This window comes from Pelophylax lessonae, assembly GCF_965119305.1.
Source record: "Pelophylax lessonae genome assembly, chromosome: 13".
Classification (NCBI taxonomy): Eukaryota; Metazoa; Chordata; class Amphibia; order Anura; family Ranidae; genus Pelophylax; species Pelophylax lessonae.
In genome coordinates, this window is record NC_138780.1 from 172,078,697 (window position 1) to 172,090,792 (window position 12,096).

The 12,096-nt window shown below is 48.5% G+C and overlaps 1 protein-coding gene across 1 annotated transcript in view; it reads left to right on the forward strand.

Moving 5' to 3' along the window:
* The first annotated feature begins 564 nt into the window (after nt 1–564).
* The window catches only part of ATL1 (atlastin GTPase 1), a 130,762-nt gene continuing 119,230 nt past the window's right edge, over nt 565–12,096 (forward strand). The window contains exon 1 of the mRNA XM_082242672.1: nt 565–715. Coding sequence (XP_082098798.1) covers nt 682–715 — 34 coding nt within the window. The 5' untranslated portion in view covers nt 565–681. The remainder of the gene's footprint in view (nt 716–12,096) is intronic.

Sequence of the window (12,096 nt, forward strand, 5' to 3'; positions counted from 1 at the left end):
CAAGTGGTTTAAGTGTGGTTTTTTTTCAAAAAAATTTGCTTTGCAAAACTGCTGCTCAATTACGTGACATAAAAAGATGCAACACCCACCATTTTATTGGGGGTTCTAAGTAGTTTTCTAGCAAAATTATTTTTTTTACATGTAGGAAAGGAATATTAGAATTGGCCCGTACTGGAAGTGGTAAAGGGCAAATACATGATCAGATAGTTAGATGAGGAGGGGACATCCACAGAAAACAGTGTTCTGAGTTTACACTGTTCAAGGGCGTTCACAGTAGGGATCATTTGAAAGGACAAATCCCCTGGGACAGTTAGCAACAGATTGGCCAATGGATATTGTCGGATTATTTTTACCAGCAATAAAAAAAAAAAAAAAAAAATAGAAGCCTTATAAATATGCAAAACTGTTGGACCTGATATTTCCCCTGTAAATATTTACAATATATTAAATCTAACCCTTTACAGTTTGTTCCAATGTGTAACTGAGCAGTCTCTGTATTACAGCGTGTGATGCTCTATCTCTGTGTATATGTATAGCATCATCGCACTGAGCTGTCCTGATCATGTGACTGGTCCTCCTCCTCCTCCTCCTTCTCCGAGCATCTCTCATCCTGCAGAATCAGCCCAGGCTCCATCACCAGAGCTCCAAACTGCCTACAGCCGCCCACAGCCTCACCCTGCCATGGCCAGGAACCGAAAAGAGAGGAACAGCTGGGGTGAGTGTGACATCATGGGGGTCTCCGGGGAATAAAGGGGGCACAGGTAGTCTGCAGCTCATGGCCAGGGTGTGTTCCCGGACTCTGTGCAATCTATTGTATCTGCATGGTTTCTTGTCGTGTGTATGAGCGGCATACAGCCTACAGCCTGATCAGGAACAGAAGATCCTGCTGGCAATAGGAAAAAAACAGAGATGCTAGACTTGCAGCATACATTCATTTTTTTCCTTTGTTGTGTATATGCAATAAAACGGATGGAGCCACCAGGGAAATTCCAGGACCTCAGCTGCTGCAGAACTCTTTACCAGCTAGGCGGCACTCGGCATCTTGTTTAAAGATGCAGTGTCACCGATAAGGATCTGCTTTTCGGGATGCTGCTGCGATAGGCAGCATCTGCTATGATCTGCAAGATTTTCTGTGAAATAATGTCATCCGTGTATCCGGCCGGTGTTCATCCCTTATTTATGATGGCCTTTGTGCTCATTACTGCCTCAATGCTGCCAGTCCCAGGACAACCCCCTCTGGTCCTACTCCACAGATACCAATTTTAGTCCATTATTGCTACTTAGGTCTTATACTCATAATACTTTATACCAGCCATAAGGAATTACAATTCTAAGGAGGACTGGTCAGTACAATAATCTTCCAGCAGAGGTCTGAATCCTATAATGGTGCTAAGACCCAAATACAGTGTATGTACTGTATATACATTGCATGTCTATTAAAAAGAAAATCATGTACAATCTCCACAGCATTTCAATAATATGTATTGTTATCTTTCAGTGTGCTTCCCTTGCATCTAGTGTCCCCTTACATCAGCTGTCCCCATCAGAGTGTGCCCTTATATCTGTTGTCCCCAACACAGTGCCTGCTTACATCGGGTGTGCCCATCAGAATGCCCCCTTTCATCATGTGTGCTCCTTATATCAGGTGTCCCCTTATATCGGGTGTGTCCATCAGAGTGCCCCCTTATATCGGGTGTGTCCATCAGAGTGCCCCCTTATATCAGGTGTCCCCATCAGAGTGCCCCCTTACATCATGTGTCCCCATCAGAGTGCCCTCTTACATAAGGTGTCCCCATCAGAGTGTGCACTTATAGCAGATGTCTTTAACACAGCGCCCCCTTACATTGGGTGTGTCCATCTGAATGCCCCTTTACATCAGGTGTCTCCTTACATCAGATGTCCCCATCAGAGTGCACCCGCACATTAGGTGTCCTTATCAGAGTGCCCCCTTACACCGAGTGTGACCATCAGAGTGCTCCCTTACATAAGGTGCCCCCATCAGGGTGTGCCCTTATATCAGACGTCTTTAACACAGTGCCCCTTTACATGGGGTGTGTCCATCAGAATGCCCACTTACATCATGTGTGCCCTGTACATCAGGTGCCCCCCTACATCAGGTGTCCCCATCAGAGTGTGCCCTTATATCGGGTGTGTCCATCAGGATGCCCCCTTACATCGGGTGTGTCCATCAGAATGCCCCCTTACATCAAGAGTACCCTGTACATCAGGTTCCCCCCTTCAGAGTGCCCTCTTGCATCAGGTATAGCCTATCAGAGTTCCACCTTACATCAGGTGTCCTCATCACAGTGTTCAGTTATATCCGGTGTCCCTATTACCATGCCCCCTTAGATCAGGTGTCCCCATCAGAGTGCCCCCTTACATCGGGCATGACCATCAGAGTGTTCCCTTACAACAGATGTCCCCATCAGGGTGTCCTCATATCTGGAGTATCCAACACAGTGCCCCCTTACATCGGGTGTGCCCATCAGAATGCCCCCTTCTATCATTTGTGCCCCTACATCAGGTGTCCTCATCAGAGTGTCCCCTTATATCAGGTGTCTCTATCACAGTGCCCCCTTACATCAGGTATCCCCCATCAGAGTGCCCCCTTACATCAGGTATCCCCATCAGAGTGACCTTACATTAGGTATCCCCATCAGAGTGCCCCATTACATTAGGTATCCCCATCAGAGTGCCCCCTTACAACCGGTGTCTCTATCACAGTGCCCCCTTACATCAGGTATCCCCATCAGAGTGCCCCTTACATCAGGTGTCTCTAACACAGGGCCTTCTTACATCAGATGTCCCCTTCACAGTTCCCCCTTACATCAGGTGTCTCTATCATAGTGCCCCCTTAGATCAGGTGTCCCCATCAGAGTGCCCCCTTACATCGGGCGTGACCATCAGAGTGTTCCCTTACAACAGATGTCCCCATCAGGGTGTCCTCATATCTGGAGTATCCAACACAGTGCCCCCTTACATCGGGTGTGCCCATCAGAATGCCCCCTTCTATCATTTGTGCCCCTACATCAGGTGTCCTCGTCAGAGTGTCCCCTTATATCAGGTGTCTCTATCACAGTGCCCCCTTACATCAGGTACCCCCATCAGAGTGCCCCTTACATCAGGTGTCCCTATCATTGTGCCCCCTCACATCAGGTGTCCTCATCAGTGTCTCCTTACATCAGGTGTTTCTATCACAGTGGCCCCTTACATCAGGTATCCCCCATCAGAGTGCCCCCTTACATCAGGTATCCCCATCAGAGTGACCTTACATTAGGTATCCCCATCAGAGTGCCCCGTTACATTAGGTATCCCCATCAGAGTGCCCCCTTACAACCGGTGTCTCTATCACAGTGCCCCCTTACATCAGGTATCCCCATCATAGTGCCCCTTACATCAGGTGTCCCCATCATAGTGCCCCTTAGATCAGGTGTCTCTAACACAGGGCCTCCTTACATCAGATGTCCCCTTCACAGTTCCCCCTTACATCAGGTGTCTCTATCATAGTGCCCCGTTACATCAGGTATCCCCATCAGAGTAAGAAGAGAGAAGACCGGGCGCCAATCTAAGTGTAGCAATAAAACATTTTATTAGCAATAGCAGGAGTACTACTCACAGGAGTACGTTAAAAACAGGCATCTCAATGGTGGGTGTGCAGAGTTCGTCCGCGGGGTCCTCCAAAAGTCCTGTTGGAGCTGGTGCTGCGAGGGATAAGCTGCGGTCTCCTGGTGCGGGACGCGCTGATCGCTCTGTGTTGATCCGGCAGCGTGAGTCCGTAGGATGGAGGGCCGTGGTGTCACTTCCTGGTCGACTCTGCGTGCTTGAACGGCGACGCGTTGCGGAGCATGCGCTCCTTCTTCGGGCCGTCTGAAGAAGGAGCGCATGCTCCGCAACGCGTCGCCGTTCAAGCACGCAGAGTCGACCAGGAAGTGACACCACGGCCCTCCATCCTACGGACTCACGCTGCCGGATCAACACAGAGCGATCAGCGCGTCCTGCACCAGGAGACCGCAGCTTATCCCTCGCAGCACCAGCTCCAACAGGACTTTTGGAGGACCCCCCGGACGAACTCTGCACACCCACCATTGAGATGCCTGTTTTTAACGTACTCCTGTAAATAGTACTCCTGCTATTGCTAATAAAATGTTTTATTGCTACACTTAGATCGGCGCCCGGTCTTCTCTCTTCTTGTTTTGGGTCATACAGGGTTACTTCACCCTTCACTGGAGGCAGCCATCGAAGTGTTTAGCAAGCCACACCGGACTTTGTGTACCGAAGCCCACCTTGCCATACCTTGCTCTATGCATAGAAACTGTATACAGTTCTGACCATCTGTTTGCGCCAATCTCTCCTCTCCATCCCCATCAGAGTGCCGCCTTACATCAGGTATCCCCATCAGTATGCCCGCTTACATCAGGTATCCCCATCAGTGTGCCCCCTTACATCAGGTATCCCCATCCATATCGGGTGTGTCCATCAGAGTGCCCCCTTATATCGGGTGTGTCCATCAGAGTGCCCCCTTATATCGGGTGTGTCCATCAGAGTGCCCCCTTATATCGGGTGTGTCCATCAGAGTGCCCCCTTATATCGGGTGTGTCCATCAGAGTGCCCCCTTATATCAGGTGTGTCCATCAGAGTGCCCCGTTACATCAGGTGTCCCCATCAGAGTGCCCTCTTACATAAGGTGTCCCCATCAGAGTGTGCACTTATAGCAGATGTCTTTAACACAGTGCCCCCTTACATTGGGTGTGTCCATCTGAATGCCCCTTTACATCAGGTGTCTCCTTACATCAGATGTCCCCATCAGAGTGCACCCGCACATTAGGTGTCCTTATCAGAGTGCCCCCTTACACCGAGTGTGACCATCAGAGTGCTCCCTTACATAAGGTGTCCCCATCAGAGTGTTCCCTTACAACAGATGTCCCCATCAGGGTGTCCTCATATTTGGAGTATCCAACACAGTGCCCCCTTACATTGGGTGTGCCCATCAGAATGCCCCCTTCTATCATTTGTGCCCCTACATCAGGTGTCCTCATCAGAGTGTCCCCTTATATCAGGTGTCTCTATCACAGTGCCCCCTTACATCAGGTATCCCCCATCAGAGTGCCCCCTTACATCAGGTATCCCCATCAGAGTGCCCCATTACATTAGGTATCCCCATCAGAGTGCCCCCTTACAACCGGTGTCTCTATCACAGTGCCCCCTTACATCAGGTATCCCCATCAGAGTGCCCCTTACATCAGGTGTCTCTAACACATGGCCTCCTTACATCAGATGTCCCCTTCACAGTTCCCCCTTACATCAGGTGTCTCTATCATAGTGCCCACTTAGATCAGGTGTCTCCATCAGAGTGCCCCCTTACATCGGGCGTGACCATCAGAGTGTTCCCTTACAACAGGTGTCCCCATCAGGGTGTCCTCATATCTGGAGTATCCAACACAGTGCCCCCTTACATCGGGTTTGCCCATCAGAATGCCCCCTTCTATCATTTGTGCCCCTACATCAGGTGTCCTCATCAGAGTGTCCCCTTATATCAGGTGTCTCTATCACAGTGCCCCCTTACATCAGGTACCCCCTTCACAGTTGCCTTACATCAGGTGTCCCTATCATTGTGCCCCCTCACATCAGGTGTCCTCATCAGTGTCTCTATCACAGTGCCCCCTTACATCAGGTATCCCCCATCAGAGTGCCCCCTTACATCAGGTATCCCCATCAGAGTGCCCCCTTACATTAGGTATCCCCATCAGAGTGCCCCGTTACATTAGGTATCCCCATCACAGTGCCCCCTTACAACCGGTGTCTCTATCACAGTGCCCCCTTACATCAGGTGTCCCCATCAGAGTGCCCCTTACATCAGGTGTCTCTAACACAGGGCCTCCTTACATCAGATGTCCCCTTCACAGTTCCCTCTTACATCAGGTGTCTCTATCATAGTGCCCCGTTACATCAGGTATCCCCATCAGAGTGCCGCCTTACATCAGGTATCCCACATCAGTGTGCCCCCTTACATCAGGTATCCCCATCAGAGTGACCTTACATCAAGTATCCCCATCAGAGTGCCCCCTTACATCAGGTTTCCCCATCAGAGTGCCCCCTTACATCAGGTATCCCCATCAGAGTGCCCCCTTACAACCGGTGTCTCTATCACAGTGCCCCCTTACATCAGGTATCCCCATCAGAGTGCCCCTTACATCAGGTGTCCCCATCAGAGTGCCCCTTACATCAGGTGTCCCTAATACAGTGCTCCCTTACATGAGGTGTCCCCATCAAAGTGCCCCTTACATCAGGTGTCCCTAACACAGTTCCCCCTTACATCAGGCATCCCCATCAATATGCCCGCTTACATCAGGTGTCCCCATCAGAGTGCCCCCTTACATCAGGTATCCCCATCAGTATGCCCGCTTACATCAGGTATCCCTATCAGTATGCCCGCTTACATCAGGTATCCCCATCAGTGTGCCCCCTTACATCAGGTATCCCCATCCATGTGCCCCTTACATCAGGTATCCCCATCAGTGTGCCCCCTTACATCAGGTATCCCCATCCATGTGCCCCTTTACATCAGGTATCCCCATCCATGTGCCCCTTTACATCAGGTGTCCCCATCCATGTGCCCCTTACATCAGGTATTCCCATCCATGTGCCCCTTTACATCAGGTGTCCCCATCCATGTGCCCCTTACATCAGGTATCCCCATCCATGTGCCCCTTTACATCAGGTAATATCTATAACTAAAAACGAATCCTGGCACCAGTGTTGCCCCCCCCCAATACCTGTTCTAGTTTGCATGTCCTTTTAAAAGTCTATGACACACTCCCACCCATAGCAACCTGCTTCCGTGCACCTTAGACACTCTCCCTGCCAATAGCAGCAATACTACCTGTACAGCCAGTGTATACACCATCTATAAATATCAATGTGTCTTAAAATATATGCCTTCTAGATTATATACTGACATCCCTGCCAGCGATGCCAGCCTGCCCTTGCCAAAAAAGTAATATCTGACCACAAAAACTAGTGCAATATTTATACCGCCCAGATATTTCCCCCTCCCCTCTGCGACCGATGCTGCATCCTCAGGCCTGCCTGGCCCACCCTTGCGTGATGGCTGCGCCCAGCCTGTTCACCAGTGCCATCCTGTATGTAGATCATGCCACCTTGGCCTACCTGTGCTAACTCAGTAAGCCATCTCTGTTCATGGAGGACTAGCCGCTATCAGCTGTGCAAGGATATACACTTTTTTTAGCCACCAATCTGATTTAGAGCGGTGTTGTCAATGAAAATAGGTGATTGTCAAGATTGCAGCATAAGATCATAATAGGAGATCCGAAAAAAAAGGTATATGCAACATTTATTTTTATATGGAGTACTGTGAGGTCATTACCTACATAGAGAACAGCAGTAAAAATTAGTCCTGGAGAGCAATGATGTAATTCTGTGATGTCATTCCGCTATAAGAGAACATTTACCGTAGGAAGTACAGCTATGTCATATGAATGAATGAAAAAAAAGAAAAACAGGAATGGTTGGAGATACTACCTCTCCAGTCTATGCCTCTGCAGCCAGTGCATTAACCACTTCAGCTCCGGAAAGGTTTTACCCCCTTAATGACCAGGTAATTTTTTGCGATACGGCACTGCGTTGCTTTACCTGACAAATAAAAAAGATGTCCTTTTTTTCCCACAAATAGAGCATTCTTTTGGTGGTATTTGATCACCTCTGCGGTTTTTATTTTTTGCGCTATAAACAAAAAAAGAACCACAATTAAAAAAAAAAAACAATATTTTTTACTTTCTGCTATAAAACATTCCCAATAAAAAAATAAAAAAAATCAAATTTTTAAATTAATTTAGGCCAATATGTATTCTGCTACATATTTTTGGTAAAAAAAAATCCCAATAAATGTATATTGATTGGTTTGCACAAAAGTTTACAAACTATGGGATACATTTATGGACTTTTTATTTTATTTTATTGTTCTTGCTAGTAATGGTGGTGATCAGCAATTTTTAGCGGGACTTCAACATTGTGGCGGACAAATCTGACACCCAGTGACACTTTTTGGGGACCAGTGACACCAATACAGTGATCAGTGCTAAAAAAAATGCACTGTTACTGTATAAATGACACTGGCAGGGAAGGGGTTAACATCAGGGGAAATCAAGGGGTTAAGTGTGCTCCTAGGGAGTGCTTTCTAACTGTGGGGAGAGTGGATGTACTAGAGGAAAAATGGGACTTTTGACTTACTGTAAAATCCATTTCTCTGATGTTTATTGACGGACACAGCTCCTGTCTTTCTTGACCATTGGGATATACTGCCCCCTACAGGAGTAGGACACTAGGTAGAAAAAACTTCTGGCTACACCCATGTGCAGTCCCAGGGAGTATACTCCCTCTCCCTGCTATAGTCACTCAGTTTTATTACAAGCAGTGTCAGGAGAATTGTAACTCCACAGAGGGGTGGGTGCTGTGTCCGTCAATGAACATCAGAGAAATGGATTTTACAGTAAGTCAAAAATCCCATTTTCTCTTTCGTTCGTTGACGGACACAGATCCTGTCATTCTTGACCATTTGGACGTACTAAAGCAGTGTTAAACATGAGGGGTGGGAAACAGCAAAAAATACCCAAGGCTAAACATTAGCCTACCAGGCAACAGGGACTCAACCAAAACAACTGGAACCCACCTGAAAAAAACAATACACCCTCAAAGAGGATCAGGTCCTCTTAAACAGCAGCCTGCAAAACCTTGCAGCCAAAGGAAGCATTCGCAGATGGCAACAAATCCACTTTATAAAACTTTGTAAAAGTGTGCACCGACGACCAGGTGGCCTACTTGCAAACCTGCGTCACTGACACTTGATGACGGAAGGCCCAGGAGGCACTAAGCACCCTAGTAGAGCGCATCTTGACAGGGAAAGGAGGAACCTGACCCCTGATAAAATAGGCTTGAACCACCGTCTGTCTGATCCACCTGGAAATGGTCGCAGAGGAAGCAGCCAACCCTTTGCGAGGTCCATTCGTGAGCACAAATAGACCAGACCACATCCAAGGCATGCAAGGCAATTTCCTTCGGATTTTTAGGCCTGGGACACAGGGAAGGCAACACAATGTCTTCATTCACATGAAAGTCAGAGACCACCTTGGGAAGAAACAACGGACAGGGGTGAAGCACCACCTTATTCTTGTGAATCACCAGATAAGGTGAACGTCAGGGTAAGGCCGCCAGTTCCGACACCCTGTGCACAGAGGTGATGGCCACCAAAAACACCACCTTCTGGGAAAACGTAAGCAGGGGAATCTCCGAAATATTTTCAAAGGGAGGCTTCTGTAGAGCTGAAAGCACCAAATTAAGATCCCAAGGGGGCAACAGAGCCCACACTGGAGGAACCAAACGTCAAACACGCTGAAGAAAAGTACGCACCAGGGAGTGTGTGGCCAAAGGTCGTTGGAAAAAGACCGCCAAGGCCGATACCTGGCCCTTGATGGTACTCAAGGCCAATTTCTGTTCAACCCCCCATTAAAGGAAGGTTAAGATCTGAGCCACCGAGAAGGAGTGAGGATGAACCCCAAAAGACTCGCACCACGCAATGTACGTCTTCCACGTACGATGGTAGATCTTCCTTGATGTAGATTTCCTAGCTTTTAACAGTGTAGGAATCCCCGACTCAGACAAACCTCTATTCTTTAGCACCTGGCATTCAACAGCGAAGCCGTCAAAGCCAGCGACTGTAAAGTAGGATGGAATATCGGTCCTTGAGACAGCAGATCCTCTCTCTTCCAAGGAATGTCAGCGACCAGCTGCACCAGATCGGCGTACCAAGCCCAGGGAGGCCAGTCTGGGGCCACTAAGATGACCGGAATCCCTTCTGCCTCGATCCTGCATAGTAGTTTGGGCAGAAACTTGAGAGGAGGGAAGGCGTAGAGCAGACCATACGACCCCCACGGAGTCACCAGCGTGTCTGTGGCTTCCGCCAGTGGATCCCTTGACCGAGCCACAAACCTCTGCACCTTTCTGTTGTGCTGAGACAGATCCACCTCGGGGGTTCCCCACCGGAGACACAGCTGATGAAACACCACCAGATGAAGGGACCACTTCCCGTGTTCCAACGCCTGCCGACTAAGGTAATTCACCTGCCAATTTTCCACCCCGGGAATGTGTACAATGGAGAGGGCTGGAAAAAACTGTTCTACCCACATTAGAATGCCGGCTACCTCCAGAGCCACCAGGACACTTCTTGTTCCCCCTTGGTGATTGACATAAGCCACGGCTATGGCAATGTCTGATTAAATGCGTACTGGGCTTCCCTAAAGACGATCCATACAATGATCCAGACACAGTCTGATCGCTCTGAGTTTCAGGACATTGATCGGTAGTCTGGACTCTTCCAGCGTCCAGATCCCTTGAGCAAAATGCTTGCCAAGGAAGCCTCCCCAGCGGGAAAGGCTGGCATCCGTGGTGACCACTGTCCAATAGAAGGGGAGGAAGGATTTTTCCCAGCCGAGGCGCCAGAGAGCAAAGCCACCATATCAGGGACTCCTTTGTTCCCCAACTCAGCCGGATCTGATTGTCCACAGACTGCAGAGCCTTGTCCCACTTGGTCAGAATCTCCCTTTGCAGGGACCTCATATGGAACTGTGCAAACGGAACCACCTCAAAGGGGTAGATACCATCAGGTCCAGCATCCGCATGCAAGTCCGGAGGGATGACCATTTGCTGGACAGCAGGAGGCGAATTGTAGTCTGGGATTTCTGGAGTTTGTTCAGAGGAAGGAGCACTCTGGCAGTGGCCGAGTCCAGAGTCAGGCCCAAATAGTCCAGCTTTGTGGATGGAACCAGGGCAGACTTCTGAAAATTCAGAAGCCAGCCGAACTCCCGCAGAGATTGTATTGTGATCTCCAGGTTCTCCACCAGAGTAGAGGGAGACCCTGCTCACAGAAGGAGATCGTCCAAGTAGCCCAGTACCACGATCCCCCATTGACTTAACAAGGCTAGCGCCAAAGCCAACACTTTTGTGAAGACCCGAGGAGCGGAGGTGAGACCAAAGGGTAACAAACTAATAATGCTCCTCTCCCACAGCAAAGCAGAGAAAATGCTGGGGACTGCCCATGGGTGTAGCCAGAAGTTGTTTCTGCCTAGTGTTCTACTCCTGTAGGGGGCAGTATAACTCAATGGTCAAGAATGACAGGAGCTGTGTCTGTCAATGAAGGAAAGAGAGAAAGACCTGTGTTTCACCTTAGCTAAAACACAAGGTCTCTCTCTTCCTCTGTGACAGAATAGCAGTCTGTTTACATAGGTAGACCACTGTTCTTTCATTCTGCCGAATGATTGGCCGCCGGACCCTCTGATTGGCTCCCGCCGTGTCCAATCCCATGCACAAAATCATGTACGTGTTTTAATGCAGCCGGGCCGCCCTGCCACAGTATATGTGCGGCAGGTGGTCTGGAAGTGGTTAAAGTTTTACTAAACCCCCAACAGTAAAATCAGTGTGTATATGCAGTAAAGCATGCTTGTTATACTTACTGTGAACCCAAGGAGTTAATTCTCTGCATTGTGTAAAAAGGCTGTTTGATCCTGTCTTCTCTGATCCTCCCCTTCTTCCACAGTTCCCATTCCATTTCCTGATAAGACAGAGTCTTGGGCGCACTCTGCACATGCTCAGTTTGTTGTGTATTCCTAGAGAGTTTTTTTTTTTTTTGTGGGAGGGTGCATGTGATCATCACAGAGCCAATCAGCACTGTCCAGGCATAGGGTCAGGAGTCCTGCAGCCTCATAGGACAGTCAGGGGAGAATGAAAACTCCTCCTACAAGCTTTAACCAGACACTGATAGAAGTCACAAGACTGCTATATACTGCTGATGAGAAAAGGTATTTAGCAGTTTATATTTACTAAAATAATTGCATTTCCATGTTCTGTGTAGTGTGGGAGATCAGATATAGTGAATGCAGGCACCTGGGTTTATTAACACTTTAAGCAAATATAAATCCTAAGTCCATTATATTTGCAAACTCACTGTGTATCATTTTTTTTTTTTTTTTTTTACTTTTTCTAAACTTTGTTTTTATCCTATGTTGCACATGCACTGCTGATCTTGTG